Here is a 25,519-nt window from a genome sequence, read left to right as displayed (position 1 = left end):
GGTCCCCTGGGCAGCCCCCCTGCCCCTGCCGGGCCCGGCCCCGCGGGGCGAGCGGCGGAGCGCGGCTCGATGCCTCCCTCTGCCGGGGCTGCGGGCCCAGCGGGGCGGCGGGGCCCGAGCGGCCCGGGGAGCGCGGGGTGGGCATGGGGATCGGGGAGGGGGGATGCAGGATGTGAGATGTGGAATGCGGGATGTGGGATGCGGGATGCGGGATGTGAGATGTAGGATGTGGTATGTGGGATGTGGATGTGGGATGTGGGATGCGGGATGTGAGATGTGGAATGCGGGATGTGGGGTATGGGATGTGAAATGTGAGATGCAGGATATGGGATGCGATGCAGAATGCGGGATGTGGGATGCGGGATGTGAAAAGTGAGATGCAGGATATGGGATATGATGCGGGATGTGAAATGTGGAATATGGGATGTGGGATGTGAAATGGGAGATGCAGGATACGGGATGCGATGTGGGATGCGGGATGTGGGATGCCAGATGTGGGATGCCAGATGTGGGATGTGGGATGTGGATGCAGGGTGGGTAAGGGAGGCAGATGTAGAGGCAGGAGATGGGATGAGATGCAGAATCCAGGGTCAGGAGGCAGATGCAGGATGCAAGAGGCAGGTGGGGGATGTGGAAGATGCAAATGCAGGAGGTGGTGTGGATGCAGGAGGAGGGAGGTGGGATGCAGATGTGGATGTGGATGCAGGAGGAGGGAGGTGGGATGCAGATGTACATATAGATGCCAAATGAAAGAGGTGGGATGCAGATACAGATGGGGATGAGGGATGTGAATGCAAGAGGAGGGAGGTGAGATGTGGATGCAGATGTGGATGTGGATGTGGATGCAGGAGGAGGAAGGTAGGATGCAGATGTGGATGTGGATGCAGGAGGAGGGAGGTGGGATGCAGATGTGGATGCAGATGTGGATGTGGATGCAGATGTGGATGTGGATGCAGGAGGAGGGGGGTGGGATGCAGATGGGGATGAGGGATGCTGCGGTCCCTGCTGCCCCCATCACGCTGTGGCCTCAGGCTGCACTGGGGGCTCCCCAGGTCCTCAAGGAGAGGAACCATCTCCACAGAGTCACACAGGCTGCCCCATGCCAGATGCACCCAGAGGCTCTTGGTGCCGTGTCAGGACCTTCACAGAAAGGTTTTTTCTTCCATTCTTCTTCCTTTTGTCACATTCCTCCTTTTCCTGGAGCAGGACGACAGCCCAGAAATCGAGTCCCTGTGAGAGGCTGCTCTCCTGCTCTCTTGTTCCTCTGCAGAGGAACCTCAGCAAAGCTCAGTCAGAGCCAGGGCCCACGTGCCTTGGGGAGGTCTAGGGGATCACAGCCACCACCTCCCTGCCCCAGGGATCACAGAATCATTACAGTGGCAAAAGACCTCACACATGGAGAGAAACTCTTTACAGGAGCCTGGAGTGCCAGGACAAGGGGGAATGGCTGCCAGTGCCAGAGGGCAGGGCTGGGTGGGATCTTGGCAGTGAGGAATTGTTCCCTGGCAGGGTGGGCAGGCCCTGGCACAGGGTGCCCAGAGCAGCTGGGGCTGCCCCTGCATCCCTGGCAGTGCCCAAGGCCAGGCTGGGCACTGGGGCAGTGGGAGGTGCCCCTGCCATGGCAGGGGTGGAAGGAGATGATCCTTCAGGTCCCTGCCACCCAAACCAGTTCCTGATTCCATGATTCTCTGCTGTGCCTTTCCCTTTGTGCCTGGGAGCCCCGGCAGGCCTGTGGCAAACCCAGCTGGTGGTGGTCTCACAGCTTGCCCAGCCTGTCTGGGATGGTGCATCAGGCAGGAATCCACCTCGAGGTGGGGCCTCCCTCCCTTGTCAGCTCCTCTGCAGCCCCTCAGAGCTGCTCCTTAAAGCTGCCAGTCTCTGGGAGCTTCATTAGCTTTTGTGGTTAATCTTTAACTCCCCTTTGTGCCCACAATAATAACTGTTCTCACTGATAACCCCTGGCTGATCCCTGTGATCCCTGTGGGCTCTGCTCCCTAATTAACTGACGGAAATTGCTGATATCCCTGGCACAATAGTGTGGATATCCAGCACTCTGCCATAGAATATTTTAGACTTTATTGAGGTATTTATTCATTCTTTTTTTAGCAAAGAAAGCAGGCACAGCCTCATTCTCCATTAGACCTTTTTGTGGGAGGGAAATCAATAGAGGAAATTATGTTTGGTTCAAATATTTATGCTGTGACATCACTCAGGGTATGGGCATTTCTCCAAATTAACCACATGCAGTGTGCAAAGCACAAGGCCACATCTGACCATAAAAAGGCATACACAGAGTCATGGAAACATGGAATGGTGTGGATTGGAAGGGACCTTAAAGACCAGAGAATCAGAGAATCATAGAGTAGAATCATGGAGTGCCAGCTGTGCCCCATGGGCACCTTGTGCCCAGCCCAGAGCACTCAGTGCCACCTCCAGGGCACACCTGCAGGGATGGGCACTGCAAAGCTCCCTGGGCAGCCCCTGCCAAGGCCTGAGCTCCCTTTCCATGGGCAAATTGCTGCTGCTGTCCCAGCTGAGCCCAGCATGAGGCTCTATCATTGTGAGAATTCACAGCTCTCAGGTGGAACTTTATCACCCAAGTCTGTGCAGTAATTCCACCTGGCACCAGGTGATAAGCTGGCCCTTTAATTTTAACACAATTTCTGCTGTCTTTCTGGGCTGTGTGACCCCACCACCCCTGTGAGCCCTACACTGCTCAGTCCTGCCCAGCACAGACCCCCAGCTCCAGCCCAGCTCATGCCACGACCGTGGGGTCACATTTGGCTTCCTGCAGCTTTCTGGTGCTGCAGGACTGACCTGATTTTCGCTCTGTACACAACTGGAGTCATGGCAATGGGACCAGCGGCAGATGCTGGCCATGAGAATGTCAGCACTGGGAGAAGAATTTTTCACCAATTTGTGAATCTTGGGCAGGCTGATCACTGCAATCCTGGGGATTAGCACAGCACAGGTGTGGGACGTGCAGGTGTTCAAAGCCCTGCTCTCAGTGGTGGAGAAAGTGTGCATGGAATACATCTTGTCGAGGCTACAGCAAGGAATACATGGAAGTGTGTGTGACCGTGTTCACAGGGGTCTGAGGATGAGGGAAGAGATAAGGATCTGACTCCATGTTTCAGAAGGCTGATTTATTATTTTATTATATATATTACATTAAAACTATACTAAAAGAATAGAAGAAAAGGTTTCATCAGAAGGCTAGCTAACAACAGAGAGCAAAGAATGAAAACAAAGGTTTGTGGCTTGGCTCTCTGTCTGAGCCAGCTGACTGTGATTGGCCATTAATTAGAAACAACCACATGAGACCAATCCCAGATGCACCTGTTGCATTCCACAGCAGCAGATAATCATTGTTTGCATTTTGTTCCTGAGGCCTCCAGCTTCTCAGGAGGAAGAATCCTAAGGAAAGGATTTTTCATAAAAGTTGTCTGCGACAAGTGTGTATGGAATACATCTTGTCAAGGGTAAAACAAGGAATGCATGAAGTGTGCATGGAATATATCCTACAAGGCTAAAGCGGGGGATTGGCATTGAACTCCCCCAGCCCGTGCAGCACCTGCAGCCCATCACTGCCTGCTGAGTGGGACACCCAGCCCCAGTGCTGGCCAGGACTGGGCAGTGTGGGGTGCTGGGAGCCCAGTGCTGGCCTCTTGGGACTCTGCTGCTCACAGAGACCCTGAGATGTGTTAAAGTCTCTGTTCCCAGCCCAGCAGTCAAAGGAATCAGGGCTCCTCAATTCTCATTCTCAAGGTTGTTTATTTATCTTATCTATAAAATTCTTTCTGCTGACCTGCCAAGGTCGCTCAGCAGGACAGTCCAGGCACTCTGCTTGCCTCTGGGCAGTGTTATGTTTTTATACTAAAAACTATGTGTACAATGTTTACAATACCTTCCCAATACCTATCACTTATGTTAGACAGTGAGCTTCTACTCTAAACCAACCCAAAAGTGCCACCATCCCAGCAGAAGACAGAGAGCAAGAAGAAGAACGAGAAAGGCTGGACATGCCCAGATCCCTCCGTCTTGCCCCCTGAACCCCCATTCCAAAAACCCCAAAATGTATTTTTCACCCTGTGATAAGTTCACTATCATTCTGCTTAAACTGTTGTGGCTTGCAGATCTTCATCTAAGGTTGGTAACTTGCTCCATGGATCATAATCAAACCCACAGGTGTTTTGGGCTCTGTGCCAGGGGCTCTGAGCCCCCTGACAGGGGTTTGGCAGTCCAGGACAGCCAGAGGGGTGTGCTGAATTCTGACACTGCCCAGCCTGAGAGCCCCACTCAGGCCGAGATCAGCCCTGTGCGCTGGCCTGGGACAGCCAGCCCCAGTGCTGGGCAGCACTGAGAGCCCCAAGAGCCCCACTCAGGCCGAGATCAGCCCTGCGTGCTGGCCTGGGACAGCCAGCCCCAGTGCTGGGCACTGTGGGGCAGTGGGTGCCCAGTGCTGCCCAGCCCCACTGCCCCAGAGATCAGCCCCAGCCACCTCCCTGCAAGGTCACCAGGAGACCTCGGGCTCACTGGCACCCACCAGGACCCCAGGCTCTTCTCCATCTCTCCCTTCTGCTGAGATCATAATAAAAGCCCCAATTATAATGAAATTTTACCCAAAGTCTGTGGCACAGGTCTGCTCAGGCCCAAAGGCACAGCACAGAGTGTCCTCAGGCTCTGGTTTATTGCTGCTAAAATTGGTTACTGATGGCAAGGAGCTGCTGTGACTCAGCTGGGTGTTTGCATTCTGTGGGGTTGACTTCCCAAGCACCTTCCCACCCGGAGCTCAGGATCTGTTTCCATGGCAGGGAGGTGATCAGTGCCCAGCTGTGCCAGGCTGCAGTGCCACCCTCAGCCCCCTCTGGCAGCCCTGAGCGTCCTCAGCCTCCCACGGGAGCTGCCATCAGCACACTCCTCAGGGAGCAGCCTCCCCTGACACTGAAGAGATTCCTTTCTTCTCGGGAACTTCATTTTCTTCTACTGGAAGGTGTGCCTGCCTGTGCCAGGGTGGGACTGGATGGCGTTTAAGGTCCCTCCCAACCCAAACCCTTCTGTTGGAATACATGAAATAAAAGCCTCCCTGAGTCCTTCAGAGACAGGAAGGAGTGCAGGGATTGAACTGGAACCTTTAGAGAAACTGAAATATATTAATCCTCACAGACGTGAAGTAGGACTGTAAGTTTTGGTTTAAAGTAAGTAGAAATACATCTTAAGAGACTGTGCTAGCAGTGAAAGGCTCTAAAGCCTAGTTTAAAGTTCAGTAGTGATACCTTGCACAACATTAATTTAAGTCCAGACATCATGAAAACATAGCAGAACACTGCTTGCATTTCTGGATAGAACAGATAGAGCCATTTGTGTGAGCAGATAGAACTGTGTATGTAGGTTTTGGGTAAGGACTGACGCTGCTTTCACACATTAGAATTAAGCCAGGAGAGGTGTAGGAAGAATGTTTTAGGATCGTGTTTTTAGCTGATTATGTGATTTATGAATAAAATCTCCCTGTATTGGGGTAAAAGACGTAGCAGTGGCTGCTGCTGCTGCTTCTACACATTGAGACTCTGTGCCAGAAAGCTTTTAGCTTTTTTTAGCATCACTTGAATGCTCTGAACTCTTCACCTTCGAGGCTGATGCATTCATGAAATAAACAACTTTACACCAACCAACAGCTGCTCCTGTCTCTTTGAAGGCCCAAGACCCACTCCTAACTCAACACCCTTCTATCTTTCCATGGTTTCCATGATCCTGTGCCCAGCCTGGCTGAGAGCTGTGGCACAGGTCCTGCACCCACAGAGCATGGCCACTGCTGCAGACCTTGCGGCTGCAAACAGCTCTGAACAATCACTTAAGGAAATACAAACTCAGAAAGGGACAAAAGTGGTTTGGAGGGACAAAGAGAGCACAGAATGAGCATCTGGTGTGGGAAATTGCAGCATATTTAGGCAAGGGGGGATACAGGGATACAGGCACACAATAGGGAGATGGTGCAGTGCTCTGCACCATCCCATGCACAAGGACAAGGTCTGGGCATTCACATGGGACAAGCTGGAAAGTTTTTTGGAGAGATGGGGGGATCTGCACACCCATGAACACAGTGTCTGTGCAGGGAAAGCTCACAGGAGGGGTAACTCAGGCTGAACCACAGGTAAATGGACAAACCCCGTCCCTGGCAGTGTTCCAGGCCAGGCTGGGCAGGGCTGGGAGCAGCCTGGGGCAGTGGCAGCTGTCCATGCCCAGGCAGGGGCTGGAGCTGGAGGAGCTTTAATGTCCCTCGCAGCCAAACACTCCTTTGATTCTATGATTTCTGCTTTTCAGCAAATGTTGGCTGGGTAAACATCAAGCCAGCCCAGTGTGTGATGGCACCAAATGGCTCCGGGACCAGCTGCAAAAACCTGCAGCAGTCCCTGGTGCAGAAGGCTGGGCAGGAAGGAGTGAAAGCATTGCTGTGCCTCAGATTCCTGATGCCCACTGGAGCAGGAAAGCCAAAGCAGGATCCGAGCAGGATGTGTCCGGGAAGGGGCAGTGCCCACCGTTTTGGGGCCAACTTCCCTGTTCTGGTCTGTGGGGGCCAAACCACACCAAGGGCAGCTCCAGGGCAGCCCTGGGGGCAGGAGAGGGCATGAACTGCAGACTGAGGGCAGATCCAGCAGAGAGGGACCCACCAGGAGACCCCCAGAGCCCCTGGAGCCATTTCCTGAAAGGCCCTGAAGTAGGAGTGTAAGTTTTAGTTTTAAGTAGAAATGGATCTGTGTTAGCCATAAAAGGCTCTAAAGCCTAGTTTAAAGTTCAGTAGTGATACCTTGCACAACATTAACTTAAGTCCAGACATCATGAAAACATAGCAGAACACTGCTTGCATTTCTGGATAGAACAGGCAGAACCATTTGTGTGAGCAGATAGAACTGTGTATGTAGGTTTTGGGTAAGGACTGACGCTGCTTTTGCACATTAGAATTAAGCCAGGAGAGGTGTAGGAAGAATGCTTTAGGATCGTGTTTTCAGCTGATTATATGACATATGAATAAAATCCCCCTGTATTGGGGTAAATGAGGTGGCAGTAGCTGCTGCTGCTTCTGCTGTTGTTGTGACTGCACGTGCTCACACCGAGAGCAGGATGCTGGATGCCAGGTGGGGAATGTTTCCTACAAAAAGTGTCCCCAAACCTGGGCAGTGCCCCAGGACCACTGCTTGGATCAGTGCTGGAGCCAGGATGAATGCTGGTGATCTCCTTTCCTACCCAATCTCTCTTTCACACTCTCCTGCCTCCCTCTTTCACTTCACTCTTTTATTTCTCTCACTGTTACAACGTAGGTGCAAAACATGTGCTCATTTTCACACCGGGTGTGGAGCTGGCCAATAAAACCTGGTGAGCTGTGTTTTTGGGACCCTTCTGGCTGCTGCCAGTCCTTTGTGACCCTTCCTTTGGGCACCTGTGGCTCCTGGGTGCTCCCTGCTACACAGGAGTGGGCCGTGACACCTGGCACGAGTGAGTCACCGAACAATGGAACAACAGATTCCAGAGAAAAGCAGCTGAGATGAACACACAGTGATGCACTGGGGGGAACACGTCAGATGGAAGATGACAGGCTGGTGGCTGACAATTATCTCTCAGGAACAAGCTGTCACTGCTCTGACAATGTTACAACACAGTTCAGTGATCAGCAGTTCCAAAAACAAACCAGATATTAGAAATTCCCTGGCAAGGAGCAGGAAACGTGGCCAGGACAGTGCAGGGCGTCTGAAATGCCACAGTCCTGAGCCTCCAGGGGCAAAACTCTGCTGGTGGAGGGAGCAGGAAAAGGGTCTGGGGTGGGTGGGGGAGATCTGCTCAGGGACATCTCAGTGTGAGGGGTTGGGCTGTTTGCTACCTGCCAGGAGGGCACAGCCGGGGAACAGGGACAGGAGCAGAGGGAGCGGCCTCAGGCTGGGCCAGGGCAGGCTCAGCTGGGACAGCAGCAGCAATTTGCCCATGGAAAGGGAGCTCAGGCCTTGGCAGGGGCTGCCCAGGGAGCTTTGCAGTGCCCATCCCTGCAGGTTGTGAAAGATGGTCTGGAGTTCCCCAGAGCGTGCCCAGGACAGACATCAGGGCCCTGATGGGAATTCAGGCCTGCCGGTGGTGGATGAACGCCAAAAACCCTGAGGGCCCGGATGGGAATTGTGGCCTGCCAAGGGATTGTGCACAGCTGCGTCTACAGCTTCTGGCAGGGCCTGCCAAGGGGTGGCACACCCTCGATGCTGGCACCTGTTTCACAACAATAGACCAGGAATTTCCCCACCTCTTGGCCTGGCTGGGCTTTTCTGGGGTAACCTGTGGTGGTCTCCCATCACAGAAGAGCCATCATCTGCTTTATGACCATCGTAATGGACAGGCTGAGATGGGAGAAGCCTCTCCCTCAAGGACTGGGACTGAAACCCCTGTGTGGGACTAAGCCATGAAAACCCTATGTGGAGAAGTTCCTCCCTCCTTCCAAGGACTGAGCCATGCACACCCTATGTGGAGAAGCCCCCCTCTCCCTCAAGGACTGGGACTGAAACCCCCGACCCAGGGGAGGGGGAGCTGACCTGACCAAAGCCACATTTTGCCAAGCACTCCCTGATGGCTGCACCAAGACAGTGGCTCTCACAGCTTACTGCTGAGAACGTGGACTACCTGTCACATCTGTTCTTTCCCCTCACAATTTTCAATAGAGTTATCATAATAAAAACCTCTGAGCTGACCAGAGATTTTGAGATCTCCGATATAACAGGCAGGTCCTCAGCCAGACTGGACAAAAGGAATTCATCTCTATGTTTGGAAGCTATATATCCCCCCTCCCTCTTTGTTTTTCTCTCGTTCTCTGTCTTTTCTCTCCCTTAATCCCTCTATCTCATTTGCTGTGGTCATTCAATAAAGGTGCATTTGGTTTGATTATCACTTCAATCCCCATTCCGTGTTGGTTTTTTGCACTCTGATATCAATTAACAAACCATCACCACCCCTGTTCCTACGAGCAGATTGTGACACAGGTGTCCCCTGAGGTGGCACTCAGTGCTCTGGGCTGGGGACAAGGTGGGGAGGTCTCTTCCAGCCTCAGGGATTCTGTGATCGCCAAAACAGGGTCTCCCAGAGCCCAAAGTGCTCACACACGAAATTCAGGAGGGTCTGCTCCTCAGGCAGGTGATTCATCCCTGAAACAGCAGTGTAGTGAGTGAAGAAGAGATGTGAGTGAGGAAAAGATGTGAGTGAAGAGCAAATCAGCCCCCAGGCTCCTCCTGGAGGAAGGTCTGTCCCCATGCTGAGGGCAGGGGCTCAGGTGAGGCTTTCAGCCCCAGTGATGTGCCCAGGGGTTCCAACAAGCTGCACTGCTCCCTCTCAGCCCTGCATTTCTGGTTTGTGGTGGGAGTTGTTCTTTTCCCTCTGAGGAGCAGCCTGTGTGACATTTGCTGCCTTTTGCATCTTTTGCATGGCCTGTTCCATACCCAGAGCCCTGGGTCGGTCCCTCTGGGCTCTCCTGCCCCGTGCAATGGGCAGATGCCTGAGAGGGGAGCAAGGAGAGTTTGTGGTGAGGGCCAGGGCTGGGCACACACCTGCTCTGGGAAGGGAGCTCTGGATTTCTCCAGGCTGGAGCAGCCAGCTGCCACCCAAACACTGTCCCTGTGCTGGCAAACGCTGGCACCAGCTCCTTAGAGAGAGGGGGAAGTTCCTGCCCAGGGCAGCACCTGTGCCAGCAGCTCTGCTGTTAAAGCTGCCCCAGAAGCTGCTGGGCTGCCTGGGAGGGCTGGAGAGAGCGTGAGGCTTTTCAGGCTGGTAAGGCTGACTGATTTGGGGGCATAAATGCAGTTCTAATGCAAGTGAGCTACTTCGCAGCTCTCAGGTTTCTGTGTCTGTCTCCTCAGGCTTGTAGCTGCTTTTTCTGGGGCGTTTTGTGCTATTTTAATGCTGTAAATGCTTTGTCTTGCTTCTGTGTTTTACAAAGTTCGTCTTAAAACATGTCTGGTTCAGGCCCTTTTGCTGTGTCAATGAGGAATGGGAGGCAGCACTATAAAATTGGTGCCAGCCTCTGGGCAGGCAGAGGAGGCAGAGGCACAGTGTGTGAAATGTCTTTTATTGCTCAGATCAGAGCAGGCTGGAGCACCCTGGGGTGCTGGGATGTGACCCTGCCCACAGCAGGGGTGGAATGAGATGGGCTTTGAGATTCCTTCCGACCTTCTGTGATTCTCTGGTGATTCAGCTCTCCACTGAAGGCTTCAGGAGAGGGTGTCCAAGTCTCAGACACAGATAGAGAAAATGTTTTCCTGTCTTAGCACAGTCCTGAAGTCACCACGGGCCTCCTGCAGCTCCTGGCCCACACAAGGTGCCGTGTTTGGTGCATTCCCTGAGCTCAGGAGAGACATCCCTGAGCATCCCTGAGCATCCCTGAGCATCCCTGACATCCCTGCACTCCCCGAGCTCAGGACAGACATCCCTGAGCCCAGGACAGACATCCTGCACTCCCTGAGCTGTACTCCCCACAGTGCTGCTGTCCTGGTGATAACGGTGCTGGCCTTGCCGCCTGCCTGGGGGCTGCTCCGTGTCCTTGGTGCCATCAAGATGTGCGGTGTTGTCCCTGGAGGAGCTGCCAGCTCCCAGGGAGTGCCCGGCGGCACAGCACCTCCCTCGCTGCTGCCCGCAACAAACACACTGCTGTGCTGTTCCTCTGTTCCCTCTCTGCCCAGCCCTGTCCCCTCTCCTGGCTCTGTCCCCTCTCTCCCAGGGCTGTCCCCTCTCCCATAGCTCTCTCCCCTCTGTCCCCTCTCTGTCCCCTCTCTCCCAGCACTGTCCCCTCTCTGTCCCCTCACTCCCCTCTCTGTCCCTGTCTCCCAGCGCTGTCCCCTCGGTCGCAGTCCGTTCCCGGGATGGCAGTGGCGCTGGCGGTGGCGCTGGCGGTGGCGTTGGTGCCGCTGGCAGCCGAGGCGGGCAAGGACCCTCTGCTGAACGTCTGCATGGATGCCAAGCACCACAAGAGCCAGCCGGGCCCCGAGGGCAAGCTCTACCAGCAGGTACGGGCGGGGCTGGGCTGGGCCGGCACACCTGGCTGGGTACCGACACACCTGGCTGGCACAGCTGGCTGGCACACCTGGATGGGTACCGGCACACCTGGCTGGGCACCTGCACACCTGGCTGGCACAGCTGGCTGGCACACCTGGATGGGTACCGGCACACCTGGCTGGGCACCTGCACACCTGGCTGGCACAGCTGGCTGGCACATCTGGATGGGTACTGGCACACCTGGATGGGTACCCCAGAGCACAGCGGGGAGAGGAAGGGAAGGGAAGGGAAGGGAAGGGAAGGGAAGGGAAGGGAAGGGAAGGGAAGGGAAGGGAAGGGAAGGGAAGGGAAGGGAAGGGAAGGGAAGGGAAGGGAAGGGAAGGGAAGGGAAGGGAAGGGAAGGGAAGGCTCTCCTGTGCTGCCTCAGTGTGGGACACCCTCCTTGCTCTGCCCCAGCCCCTTGGCAGAGGAAAGGGGTTTGTTTCTGTCCCTGGGCTGGCACAATTCCTGCTGAGGAGCTGATCTGCTGCTCCAGCTCTGCCTCGCTGCAGTGCCCAGCTCCTGAGTGACCCAGAGTTTGCTGCAGAGGACAAAGTGCTGCGGGACTGTGGGCTGTGCCCCTGGAGCTGCTGCCTGTCCCCTCTGTGCTGCAGTGCTCCCCCTGGAAGGACAACGCCTGCTGCACGGCCAACACCAGCCTGGAGGCGCACAAGGACCAGTCCTACCTCTACAACTTCAACTGGAACCACTGCGGGGTGATGCCGGCCCAGTGCAAGCGCCACTTCATCCAGGACACGTGCCTGTACGAGTGCTCCCCCAACCTGGGGCCCTGGATCCAGCAGGTGGGCTCAGACCCGGCAATCCCGGGACTCTGGGGTTGGGAGGGGCATTAAAACTCATCCTGTGCCACCCCTGCCATGGCAGGGACAGCTCCCACTGTCCCCAGTGCCCAGCCTGGCCTTGGGCACTGCCAGGGATGCAGGGGCAGCCCCAGCTGCTCTGGGAATTCCATCCCAGCCCTGCCCACCTGCCAGGGAAGGATTTCTCTGCCATATCTAGGCTGCCTCAGCTTTTCCCACAGGACAGAAAGCTTCCAAGGGCTTCTCTGGCCTGTGACTGATGGAGGAGTTCCCTGTGTCAGGACCCACCTGTGCTGGGCTGAGGCTCCTCTGGGCCCAGCTGTGCTGCCCCAGGAGGGGCTGGGGGGGTCTGTGTGTGGCAGAGCCCCCAGGTGACGCCTGCCCGGCCCTGTGCCCTGCAGGCTGACAGCAGCTGGAGGAAGGAGAGGATCCTGCACGTGCCCCTGTGCAGGGAGGACTGCGAGGAGTGGTGGCAGGACTGCAGGGACGCCCTCACCTGCAAGGAGAACTGGCACAAGGGCTGGAACTGGGCCACAGGTTGGTGGGCTTGGGAGCCTGTCCTCACCCCTGGCGGGTCACTGGCACTGCCACTGCTGCTCTTGTCAGAGCCCAGGACACCCCTCTGGCTGCCCTGGATGGCTCCAGACCCTGGCAGGGGCTCAGAGACCCTGGCACGGGGTCACAGACACCTGTGCCTTGGATTTTAGCCCATGGAAACAATTCCCAGCTTTGTGTGAGGAGTTACAAGCTACAAGGGTTTGAGTAGAATGATAGTGAATTTGTCACAGGGTGGAAAAGTAGAATTTTGGGGATTTAGAATGAGGGTTTAGGAGGCAAGATGGAGGGATCTGGGTGTGTCTTCTCCTTCTCCTTCTCCTTCTCCTTCTCCTTCTCCTTCTCCTTCTCCTTCTCCTCTTCTTCTTGCCCTCCATCTTCTGCTGGGATGGTGGCACTTCTGGATTGGTTTAGAGTACAGACAGACTGTCTAACATAGGTGATGGGTATTGGGAAGTTATTGTAAATACAGTACAGGTAGTTCTTAGTATAAAAAGCCAACACCACCCCAAGAGCAGGGACTGTGCCACAACCCAACCTGCTGGACAGATCTCAGCAGGTCAGAGAAATAATGGAATAGATAAGAGAAAATAAATAACATTGAGAACCAGAGCCGAGGAGTCTCAGTTTCTCCAGTGGCAGGGCTGGGAGAAAAGGGACTTTCTAACACCTCAGGGACCATCACAGGCACAGGAACGAGACCCTGTCACCTCTCTGGGGTGTCGGGAGGGTGGCCGAGCCCCAGTGCTCAGGTGTGGCCGTGGGCCGTGGGCAGGTGAGCTGCTCTGTCAGGGGAAGGGCAGGAGGGAAGGGCCGTGCTCCCCCTGGGGTTTGTGACAGTGCCACGCTGCTGTGCCCAGCTCAGGTGTGGCTGTGGGCTGTGGGAAGGACAGGATGGCCGCGCTCTCGGTGCCACGCTGCTGTGCCCGCAGGAACCAACCGCTGTCCCTGGGGCTCCGAGTGCCGGCCCTTCCACCAGGTGTTCCCCCGGCCGCAGGACCTGTGTGAGAAGATCTGGTCCGGCTCCTTCAGGCTCAGCCCCGAGCGCCGGGGCAGCGGCCGCTGCATCCAGATGTGGTTCGACCCCGCCGGGGGCAACCCCAACGCGGCCGTGGCTCGGTACTACGCCGGGATAAAGAGATCGTCCTCCCCGGGCCAGGAGGGCACCGTGCCGCCCCAGAGCCGTGGCACCGCGCGGGCCCTGCCCTGCCCCATTGGGCTGCTGCTGCTGCCCCTGCTGCTGCCCCCGGCGCTGGGGGGCTCCCAGCCATGGGGCTCCCCGTGACCCCTCTGCAGCAGCTGGCACCGCAGCTCTGTCCGTCCGTCTGTCCCCGTGCTCAGCACAGTTTCTGTCGCTGGACCGTGGTGCCGCCTCTGTGCTGACCGGAGCAGGGATTTCCCTGCCTGTGCCTCTGCTGTCCTCTCTGTGGGGGCTGCTGCGCATCTGTCCCTCCCCTGGCTGGGCTCTGCTGTTGGTGTTCGGGTTGCTGGGACTCCCTGAAGGAGCCTTTGGTAATAAAGTCTGGCTCTGTTTCAGCCCTGCTGTGCTGATGTGAAATGTTCCTGAGGAGGGGAGAGTGCTGGGGGTGCTGCAGGGTGTGGGCTCTGTAAATGGGGGAGTTGGCCTGGGGGCAAGAAAGATCATAAAATCACACATGGTTGGCATTGGGAGAGATGTCAAATCTCATTTCTTTCCACTCCCCCGCCATGGCAGGGACACCTCCCACTGTGCCAGGTGCTCCCAGCCCCAGGTTCTCAATGTGGGCATCTCCCAGCACCCCTTTGCCTGGGCACCCTCTGGGGATGCCCCCAAGGTCACCTCTCACGGCTGGGCCAAAGAGATCTGCCCTGGGTCTGGGTGGGGGCATCAATCTCTGCTCAGCGATGGGCTGTGCTGGTGTAAACAGAACTGCCTCAGTCTTGTTTCAGCTGCTATTGCAGCTGCCTCTCTGTGCAGGGAATAATGCTGATTCATCTCTCAGTCTAGACATTGCCATAATGAATTTATATATTTATATAAATGAATAGATTTATATTATTTAAATTCATATATATTTATATTTTTTATATTTTTATAGATATAATATATATTATGTTACATTTTAAATTGTATATAATATATAATATATAATATATAATATATAACACATAACACATAATATATAATATATACTATATAATATATAATATATAGTTATATATATTATAATTATAATTATACACAATATTATAATAGATAATATAAAATATAATATATTATAATATACAATATATAATTATATTTATTATATAATTATATATTTTTATATTTATATGTTATATTTTTATAAATAATGAATTCATATATTTATATAAATGAACGATTTTGTATTATATAAATCTGTATACATTGTATATATTTATATAATATATATAGGATATGATATGATATATGATATATGATATATGATATATTATATATTATATATTATATATTACATATTACATATTATATATTATATTAGAATATATAATGTATAATAATATATAATATCATAATATATCTTTATATATTTTTATTTATATTGATATAAATAATGAATTTATATATTTATATAAATATATTTGGGTTCCCAGGCTCACTCCTGGAGGATTAAATCATGTCGAGGTTCAATCACAGCTGTGCAAAGCTTTAGACAGCAGCCACTGATCAGCTCTGGGGCTGGGCTTGGACCCAGCCTCACCCAGAGCCCCCTCTGGGGAGAAGGCCAAGGAGTCCAGCTGGGGTGGGTGGTGGTTTGGGGGTCCATGGGCAGTGTTTGGGGTCTATAGGGAGTGTTTGGAGTCTATAGGGAGTGTTTGGGGTCTATAGGCAGTGTTTGGGGTCTGTGGGCAGTGTTTGGGGTCTCTGGGCAGTGTTTGGGGTCTGTGGGCAGTGTTTGGGATCTCTGGGCAGTGTTTGGGGTCTCTGGGCAGTGTTTGGGGTCTATAGGCAGTGTTGGCGGTTTGTGTGGAGTTTTTGAGGGTCTATAAGGAGTGTTTGGGGTCCCTCCTGCTCCTCAGGACTCAGGGGAGGATCCCATGGCAAGCTCTGTCCCCACTCTGCCCATGGGCAAGGCCAGGGCTGCCCGGGCCAGGCCAAGGCCAGGCTGCAGAGCTCTGTACTATTTCAGGTATTTTCAGCAGCTTTTAGATCAGAGCGGCTGTTTCCAGAAGTTTTCCTGGCACACTTTTATTTTAAAACGTTCCTAGCGTGTATCCTCTGCCACAGCTGATCCGTAATTCCTTGCCTTTACGTGAAACAGAGAAGCACTTTCCCTCTCCAACTTAAACAGGATGCATTTAACCTAATTGCTCAGAATACACTCTCTGGTCTCCAGAATTGGGAGGTGGGGCCCACAGCTGGCCAGGGCTCAGAAATGTTTTCTAGCCCCTGAGTGGGGGGTGAGGTTTGCCCTGCCTGCCCCAGGTAGGGAAAGGGGAGAAGGGAGAAACCCCAAACACTGCCCCAGGCAGGAGCAGGGTGATCCCTGTCGAGAGAAAAAGCCAGGAGTGATGGTTTACAGAAGGAAATGGCACAAGCATGGGCAGCAAAGAGGAGGATGGAAAGGCAAGAAGAGATTTGCATTCAGCAAGGGGCAGACGAAAGCACAGGCTGCTCTGTTCTCCAAACGGTGGGGAAGCACAGGCAGTGATGGATGGGGTGACCAGGAATGGCACTTACTGTGCTCTTTGTTATAAATTGTTGTTCCTGGAGTAGTCTAACGTCAGCAGCATAGTGAGAAATCAGGGAGAATAGGGGAGGAAATTAAAGGCTAATCAAACAGATGGTTTTGAATTAGCAGGGCAGGGTAAGGGCAGGGTGACCATTCCTCTGGCAGCACTCACAGAGGGGCAGGGGCAGCCCAAGGGATGCTGGCAGAGATCCTGGAGCACGAACAGACGATAAATGGGAATGAAAACCAGCGTGGAGTGGGGCAACAGAGAGGTGGAAAGGGGCAGAGAACCCATGGGATCAACATTCAGCTCCTGAAAAGCTGTGCAGCAGAGAAGGCCAGTCCTTAGGGAGCACACAGGGCAGTGACTGAGGAATCCCAGGCACAGATTGTGACAGTGAGAGTGCTGCAATTCCTGCTGCAGGGGGGCAGCACGGGGGGCTGCTGGGGCACAGACAGGGCGTGGGGCTGGGACACACCCGGGACAGGGCTGGGACTCACCTGGGCACACCTGGGACAGGACATCCACGGAACAGGGATGGGACACAGCTGTGTGAAAAATGCCAATCACTTGTTTTTAAAATTTTAAAAGTTTAATGGTAATAAAATGGTTATAAAAATAGCAATATAATTACAGTAATAATAATTTGAACAATTTGGATTGGGACAATATGAGACCATAAAAACAAAGAGTTACAGACAGCCCAGGTACCTCATTCGGGGCAAAATAAGCCCAAAAAAGGCCCCACGTTAACAGAGGATTACCCCTTAAAAACAGTAACCTGTTGCATATCCATACACCTCATCCATGATGCATAAATTCCATTCAAACACAGGATTCTGGCTGGGCAGTGTCAGCTCCTTCCTCTGAATCCTGATGGTGTCTCCAGGGCTGAGTGAGGCAGGCGGAAGTTCATTTCTCCTGATAGTGGGGCAATAAATTCTCTTTCTCTGAAAGATTCAGGTGTCCTGTGGCTGCTATCTGGTGTGAGTACCTCACTCCTTTCTTTAAAAACATATCCCGCATACATAGTTCCTATTTTAATATTATGTTATAGCCCAAAAGTATATTTAACACACTACTTAAGAGAATTAACACAGCATAACTTTCTAACATAACACATATAATATTCATTTTAATATTTGCAAAAAAACAATCATAAAATATGCATTTGTGATATTTCTCTCCTTGATTTGAAAAAAAGACAACTCAGGACCTTTGGGACTTCACCTCAGTCCTGGGGCTGCCCATTGAACAGAGGCCAAAAAGTCCTACCTAGGTAATATGCTAGAAAAAGAAGAGAACAAAGGAAAAATTTGCTTTTGGGGGGTGTTTTAGCAGGAACAAGAACCTCTTGCCCCGGCTCGGTTTTTCTCTGTAAAAGCTTTGTTATTTTCCCTTTTATTAAAACTTTTTTTGTTTCCAAAACCGCCTCAGAAGCCATCCGGCTGATTTTATGCCATTGAGGTGGCTGGGCTATCTCAGGTGTGATGGGTTCTCTGAGAGCTCCTAAGCCCTGGCTCGAGGAAAAACCCATCAGGCTCGAGGAGAGACCATCAGGCTTGAGGAGAGACCATCAGGCTCGAGGAGAGACCATCAGGCTTGAGGAGAGACCATCAGGCTCGAGAAGAACCCACCAGGCTCGAGGAGAGACCATCAGGCTTGAGGAGAGACCCTCAGGCTTGAGGAGAGACCATCAGGCTCGAGGAGAGACCATCAGGCTTGAGGAGAGACCATCAGGCTCGAGGAGAGACCATCAGGCTTGAGGAAAGACCATCAGGCTCAAGGAAAACCCATCAGGCTTGAGGAGAAACCATCAGGCTCAAGGAGAACCCATCAGGCTCGAGGAGAGACCATCAGGCTCAAGGAGAAACCACCAGGCTCGAGGAGAGACCATCAGGCTTGAGGAGAGACCCTCAGGCTTGAGGAAAGACCATCAGGCTCAAGGAAAACCCATCAGGCTTGAGGAGAAACCATCAGGCTCAAGGAGAACCCATCAGGCTCGAGGAGAGACCATCAGGCTCAAGGAGAAACCACCAGGCTCGAGGAGAGACCATCAGGCTTGAGGAGAGACCCTCAGGCTTGAGGAAAGACCATCAGGCTCAAGGAAAACCCATCAGGCTTGAGGAAAGACCATCAGGCTCAAGGAAAACCCATCAGGCTTGAGGAGAAACCATCAGGCTCAAGGAAAACCCATCAGGCTTGAGGAGAAACCATCAGGCTCAAGGAGAAACCACCAGGTTCGAGGAGAGACCATCAGGCTCCTTTCAGGCTTGAGGAGAAACCACCAGGCTTGAGGAGAGACCATCAGGCTTGAGGAGAGACCATCATGGTTGGAGGAGGACCCATCAGGCTCAAGAAGAACTCATCAGGCTCGAGGAGAACCCATCAGACTCAAGGAGAGACCATCAGGATCCAGGAGAGACCATCAGGCTCAAGGAGAACCCATCAGACTCAAGGAGAGACCATCAGGATCCAGGAGAGACCATCAGGCTCCTTTCAGGCTCAAGGAAAAACCCACCAGGCTCCTTTCAGGCTCGAGGGTTTTGTGCAGGTGCCACCCAGGGGTGTCAGAGCAGATTTACTGAGCACCCTCTGCCTTGGCTTGGGTGAGCCCTGTCCTTCAGGGGGCAGATGGACTGCACGGTCTCTCAAGGTTCCCTGCATTCCTATTTGTACATTCCCATCAGAAATCTTCCATCGTGTGAGATGTTCATTTTCCCCCCTGCCCTGCACATCTCACTGGCTGTATGTGCATTTGGGGCTCCTCACGTGCACCCAGGGCACTTCTCCTCCTGTCCATGGGCTGATCTTCAGTGACAGGGGGCTGGAATCACAGAACCCCAGCAGGTCTGGGTTGGACGAGGCCTCAAAGCTCATCCTGTTCCACCCTTGCCATGGGCAGGGATCCCTTCCACTGGAAGTGGGTGTAATTTCAGTGAGAATAAGGAGCTGGGGCTTGGAGCCACCAACCCTTCCTGCATTCTCTCAGCAAATCCCGTGGGCTGGCTGGGCTTCCCAGCTTTAAAATAAATTAATTCCTACCTAAAGGTGAGGGGGAGCTGTGTTTGTTCTCCCTGAGCATCCTGGGTTTGGGCCAGACTCTGCTCTCGTGAGTCCCGCCCAGACTCATCTGGGGACCTGGCTTTGAGCAAAAGCAGGGTGCTGGGGGTTACCAGAGAGCCACACCACGGGGCACAGCTGGCACTGCACGGGCTGGCAGGGCTGTGCCAGCACCAGCGATTTTGGGGGATTTCTGGGATTTTTGGCTGCACGTGGATTTTCCCCTCAGAACTGCCCTTTCCCCTCCTGACTCCCCTGTGGCGCCCCAAGGATCCCTAAAAGAATAACTGATCAAAGAGAGAGCCAAGTGTGACCAGAGGCTGTTTTTTCATCAGCACATTTTATAGAGAAAAGGTTCTTCTGTTTTCTGTAAAGATTTATCTCCCAGCTCCAGCCTTTGGGCTAATGAAGGAAATTATCTCTCCTGAAAAACACAAATACAAAAGGCAGGGTCAGGCACATGATAAAATCCCAGTTTTCAGAAGAATGCATCATTAATTGTAGTTGTTTGCTGGAGGGAAAAGTGGCCCAGCATGGAAATGATTCTCTTTTCCAACATTTATCCAGAGCCGTTTTCTTACCCTGAATCCATCGCTCCCCCAGCAAAACCACGTCCCTGTGATGAGTGAGGATGGAATAATTCCTGCCTGCTGCCAGGGTGAGTCACCCTGATCTGAGGGCTCTGTTGCCCTGCACAGGTCAGCCATGGATGTCACCCCAAGGCTCCAATTCCCAGAATTTGTGCTACTGTGAGGTACAATAAAAATAATATGTATAATAAAATAATGAATATAATGGATAATAAAAACAGCCCCCGTAACAATGACCACTGGGCACACATCATCCCTCACCTGGCTTTTTTGAAGCTGAAAGGAGCAGCTGAGCAGCAGAAGTGCCCAGAAGCAGGGTTTTATACCCAAGGAGGGCTTCAGAGACCTCCCCTGCTCTTGGCCAAGACCTTCACTAATTGTTGCAGTGTTGTGAGGGTCTCCAGGATGAGGTGAGAGATGAAAATTGACTCTAAGTTCTCAGAAGGTTGAAATATAATATCATATCATATCATATCATATCATATAATATCATATATAAATTTCATATATATATGCATAAATTCTATTCAAACACAGGATTCTGTCTGCTCACTGTCAGCTTCTTCCTCTTAATCATTACAGTGTCTTCATGGCTGAGCAGGCAGGACGAATTTCTTCTGATAATGGGGCAATAAAGTCTCTTTCTCTGAAAGATTCAGGTGTCCTGTGGCTGCACTCTGGTGTGAGTACCTCATTCCTTTCTTTAAAAAATATCCCACATGCATAGTTCCTATTTTAAGTACAAAAGTTTCAAGGACTAAACTGCATCAAATAAAATAGTAGGTGGCTGTCACAGACATCTTTTATGAAAATCCTTTCCTTGGGATTTTTCCTCCTGAGAAGCTGGGAGGCCTCAGGAACAAAATGCAAACAATGATTATCTGCTGCTGTGGAATGCAACAGGTGCATCTGGGATTGGTCTCGTGGTTGTTTCTGATTAATGGCCAATCACAGTCAGCTGGCTCGGACTCTCTGTCTGAGACACAAACCTTTGTTATCATTCTTTCCTATTCTATTCTTACCCAGCCTTCTGATGAAATCCTTTCTTCTATTCTTTTAGTATAGTTTTAATGTAATATATAACATAAAATAATAAATCAGCCTTGTGAAATGTGGAGTCAGATCCTCAGTCTCTTCCCTCATCCAAGCACCCCTGTAAACACCGTCACAGGTGGCAAATTTAAAACCAGGTACAGGAGGCATTTTCCCTCAGCAGGATTAATCTTTGGAACATTCTGTAAGGGCGATCTGCAAACAACAAAATCTGCAGAAGCTTCGCCAAGTGGTGGGAGAAATCCGCAGGAAAAACAAATCCATTAAAGAATATCCTCACAAACACATCTCCTGGCTCAGGAAGCACCAGGGGCTCAGGTGGATGGAGGCTGGCAGGGCAGGGATCCCCCTGTGCTCTACAGGGGCTGGGATGGATGCAGCTCTGGGGAATCAAACCCCAGACTGTGTTGGGATGGATCTAACGGGGAATCAAACCCCAAACTGTGCTGGGATGGATGCAGCTCTGGGCAATCAAACCCCAAACTGTGCTGGGATGGATGCAGCTCCTAAGGAATGAAATTCCAAACTGTGCTGGGATGGATCTAACGGGGAATCAAACCCCAAACTGTGCTGGGATGGATGCAGCTCCTAAGGAATCAAACCCCAAACTGTGCTGGGATGGATCTAACGGGGAATCAAACCCCAAACTGTGCTGGGATGGATCTAACGGGGAATTAAACCCCAAACTGTGCTGGGATGGATGCAGCTCCAAAGGAATCAAACCCCAAACTGTGCTGGGATGGATCTAACGGGGAATCAAACCCCAAACTGTGCTGGGATGGATGCAGCTCTGGGGAATCAAACTCCAAACTGTGCTGGGATGGATCTAATGGGGAATCAAACCCCAAACTGTGCTGGGATGGATCTAATGGGGAATTAAACCCCAAACTGTGCTGGGATGGATGCAGCTCCAAAGGAATCAAACCCCAAACTGTGCTGGGATGGATCTAACGGGGAATCAAACCCCAAACTGTGCTGGGATGGATCTAACGGGGAATTAAACCCCAAACTGTGCTGGGATGGATGCAGCTCCAAAGGAATCAAACCCCAAACTGTGCTGGGATGGATCTAACGGGGAATCAAACCCCAAACTGTGCTGGGATGGATCTAATGGGGAATCAAACCCCAAACTGTGCTGGGATGGATGCAGCTCTGGGCAATCAAACCCCAAACTGTGCTGGGATGGATGCAGCTCCTAAGGAATCAAACCCCAAACTGTGCTGGGATGGATCTAACGGGGAATCAAACCCCAAACTGTGCTGGGATGGATGCAGCTCCTAAGGAATCAAACCCCAAACTGTGCTGGGATGGATCTAACGGGGAATCAAACCCCAAACTGTGCTGGGATGGATGCAGCTCCAAAGGAATCAAACCCCAAACTGTGCTGGGATGGATCTAACAGGGAATTAAACCCCAAACTGTGCTGGGATGGATGCAGCTCCAAAGGAATCAAACCCCAAACTGTGCTGGGATGGATCTAACGGGGAATCAAACCCCAAACTGTGCTGGGATGGATCTAACGGGGAATCAAACCCCAAACTGTGCTGGGATGGATCTAATGGGGAATTAAACCCCAAACTGTGCTGGGATGGATGCAGCTCCTAAGGAATCAAACCCCAAACTGTGCTGGGATGGATCTAACGGGGAATCAAACCCCAAACTGTGCTGGGATGGATGCAGCTCCAAAGGAATCAAACCCCAAACTGTGCTGGGATGGATCTAACAGGGAATTAAACCCCAAACTGTGCTGGGATGGATGCAGCTCCAAAGGAATCAAACCCCAAACTGTGCTGGGATGGATCTAACGGGGAATCAAACCCCAAACTGTGCTGGGATGGATCTAACGGGGAATCAAACCCCAAACTGTGCTGGGATGGATCTAATGGGGAATTAAACCCCAAACTGTGCTGGGATGGATGCAGCTCCTAAGGAATCAAACCCCAAACTGTGCTGGGATGGATCTAACGGGGAATCAAACCCCAAACTGTGCTGGGATGGATGCAGCTCCTAAGGAATCAAACCCCAAACTGTGCTGGGATGGATGCAGCTCCAAAGGAATCAAACCCCAAACTGTGCTGGGATGGATGCAGCTCTGGGCAATCACAGAATCAGGGGGTCCTTAAGGCTGGGAATGATTTCTGCAGGTATTGAGTCCAACTCTCGACCCAGCTCTGCCACCACAGTCACCACCGTGTGTCCCCTGGTGCCACATCCACGTGGCTTTTGGACACTTCCAGGGATGTGACTCCACCACTGTGCTGGGCAGCTCTCCCAGGGCTGCACAACCCTTTCCATGAAGGAATTCCAGCCTTGCAGCTGATCACTGCAGTTCTACACACACCTCAGCTGGCCACGGCACGTTAATGGGCTCTAAATGCCCTGAAACACCCAGAACAGTGACAGTGACAGGACAGGGACAGTGACAGTGAGAGTGACAGTGACAGGGACAGTGACAGTGACAGTGACAGGACAGGGACAGTGACAGTGACAGTGACAGTGCCAGGCGCAGCTCTGCCCGCCCCAGCTCAGCCCCCAGCCCCCAGCACTGAGGCATCCCCAGCTGCAGCCGCACAGAGCAGAGCCAGCCCCCAGCTCCCCTGGGCGCTGCTTTCACTGCCTGCCCGTGCCCCACGCGCTCAGCCTGGGCCTCCCTCCCACAGCACAGCTCGGCACCAGCCCTGCAGACCTGGGGCATTCCAGAGCAGAAACCACAGAGATCCCATCTGGGGCATTCCAGAACAGCAGGGCAGAGACCATGGAGGTGCCATCTGGGGCATTCCAGAACAGCAGAACAGAAACCACAGAGATCCCATCTGGGGCATTCCAGAACAGCCGGACAGTGCCAGCAGGTCCCATTTGGGACATTTCCAAAACTCCAGGGCAGAGACCATGGAGATCCCATGTGGGAAATTTACAGAACAGCAGGGTAGAAACCACAGAGATCCCATCTGGGGCATTTCCAGGGCAGAGACCGTGGAGATCCCATGTGGGGCATTTCCAGGACACCAGGGCAGAGACCGTGGAGGTCCCATCTGGGACATTTCCAGAACTCCACGGTAGTGCATGGAGATCCCATCTGGGACATTTCCAGAACAGCAGGGCAGAAACCACAGAGATCCCATCTGGGACATTTCCAAAACACCAAAGAGACCATGGAGGTCCCATGTGGGACATTTCCAGAGCAGCAGGGCAGTGCCAGGAGGTCCCATGTGGGACATTTGCAGGGCAGTGCCAGGAGGTTTTGTCACTCAGGGGCACTGGCAGAGCCTGATGTCACTGCTGGGAGGTTTCGCTGATGGCACTCAAGGGCAAAGCATGGAGAGTGTTTAGTCCCTGCTCTCTGCTGTAATTAGTGTGTCAATGCATGAGGGTTTGTTCCTGGGCCCAGGAGAGTTGCAGGATATCAGATCTGCAGGGGATCACTGTGATCTGTTCTGACACCCTGTGCTGCATTTCCAGGGGAATTTCATGACCCATTTACCCCCCAAGCCCTGCAATGGGCTTCAGGCAAGGCACAAGAACCTCCGTGCTCAGCTTCGGGCTCCCAAAACACAAAGGATTTGCCATCTGTCTTTTCTTATTTTCAGATTTGCAGAGCAGCAGTGCCTCATTCATCCCATTTCTGTGGAACTGTGTGATGTGAGGCTTGGGGCTGGTGCTGGGGAGCCATCACAGCCACCACACGGGACTGGGGACAAGTTTGGGACCAATTCAGCTTTGCTTTTAACTCTCACATTGTCTGAACTAAGCCAGGCCTCTCCCTGGACCTTCTTTCTCTCTGCTGGTATCTTAGGTGAAATTTGCATTCTTCTTTTTTCATATTCTTCTTTCATTTTTATTATATTTTCAAATTTTTTCAATTTTGTCTCAAGACCTTATTCAATCCTTATCTATCAGATGAATAGTTACAAGTTCTTTGGATCAGAACATTCACATTTACTGTGAAAAAAACACCCCAAACATTCTCAGTACAGTCATTCTGAGTCATTCACCTGCCCAAGACAAAATCTGGATCAGAGGAACTGGGAAAGTCAAACTCACTGCTGGATGGGCACATGGGCTTTAATCACGACTCTTAAATAGCTGCATTTTGAAAAAAGACCAACATTGCTGAGGGGAGCTTCTAAATATTGAGGCAGCTGATAAATTGACAAATTCCTTGAAGTTTTTGCCTAAATTTGTCTCTCCTTAATGGATACTTCATCCCTGGGACACCAGTGAAAATGGTAAAATAGCCAGTGGAGTGTTTGTTATCCACTGCTGTGGACTTGGGCGATTTATGAAATAAAATATGACTGTTATCATAAAATGTAGAGGGGTGTGCACATCTGCTCTGTGCTCTGGGGGCAGCGCAGGGATTTTCTGAGCAGGTTGTGGGGCAGGTCCCAGTCAGGATTGCCACCCCACTGGGAAGGCAGGCCCCTGCCTTGCATCCCTTGGGGCACCCCCAGCCAGAGCAGGGCTGAGGGTTTGATCTCCTCAGTGCTGGCCCCTCCATGCAGCCCTGGCCACGCTGAGGGCACTGGTGGGTTTGCATGGGTGGCCGCAGCAGCGCTGGTGGCACTGGATGGCTGCAGCCCTGGGGACCCCTGGGGACCCTCCAGGCCAGGCCCAGCTCTCTGGGGAGGCTGCTTGGCAGGGACAGAGCAGCAGCTGAATTTCAAGGGTTCGTTGGTGGGCAAGGTGCTG

The 25,519-nt window shown here is 52.4% G+C and overlaps 1 protein-coding gene across 1 annotated transcript; it reads left to right on the top strand.

Annotated features, from left to right (window-relative positions):
* Positions 1-628: 628 nt before the first annotated feature.
* Positions 629-13,713, top strand: LOC128948967 (folate receptor gamma-like). Its single transcript, XM_054293725.1, has 5 exons — positions 629-716; positions 10,849-11,024; positions 11,667-11,855; positions 12,275-12,410; positions 13,361-13,713. Exons 1-5 carry the CDS (start codon positions 629-631, stop codon positions 13,711-13,713), a joined length of 942 nt encoding a protein of 313 aa, XP_054149700.1.
* Positions 13,714-25,519: the final 11,806 nt, after the last annotated feature.

This window comes from Melozone crissalis, unplaced genomic scaffold (genome assembly GCF_028551555.1).
Source record: "Melozone crissalis strain CALT ecotype California unplaced genomic scaffold, PUWL_Pcris_2 ptg000187l_1, whole genome shotgun sequence".
NCBI lineage: Eukaryota > Metazoa > Chordata > Aves > Passeriformes > Passerellidae > Melozone > Melozone crissalis.
Note: the sequence above shows the minus strand (reverse complement) of the source record. Positions and strands in the feature narration are given on the sequence as shown.

What these genes read in the sequence shown, in the direction of transcription:
- LOC128948967 (XM_054293725.1), top strand. Translation starts at nt 629, where the DNA reads ATGTGGAAGATGCAAATGCAGGAGGTGGTGTGGATGCAGGAGGAGGGA. An exon ending in GTGGATGCAGGAGGAGGGAG is followed by an intron (nt 717 to 10,848) that starts GTGGGATGCAGA and finishes CCTGTCTCCCAG; the next exon opens with CGCTGTCCCCTCGGTCGCAG. An exon ending in TGGGGCCCTGGATCCAGCAG is followed by an intron (nt 11,856 to 12,274) that starts GTGGGCTCAGAC and finishes TGTGCCCTGCAG; the next exon opens with GCTGACAGCAGCTGGAGGAA.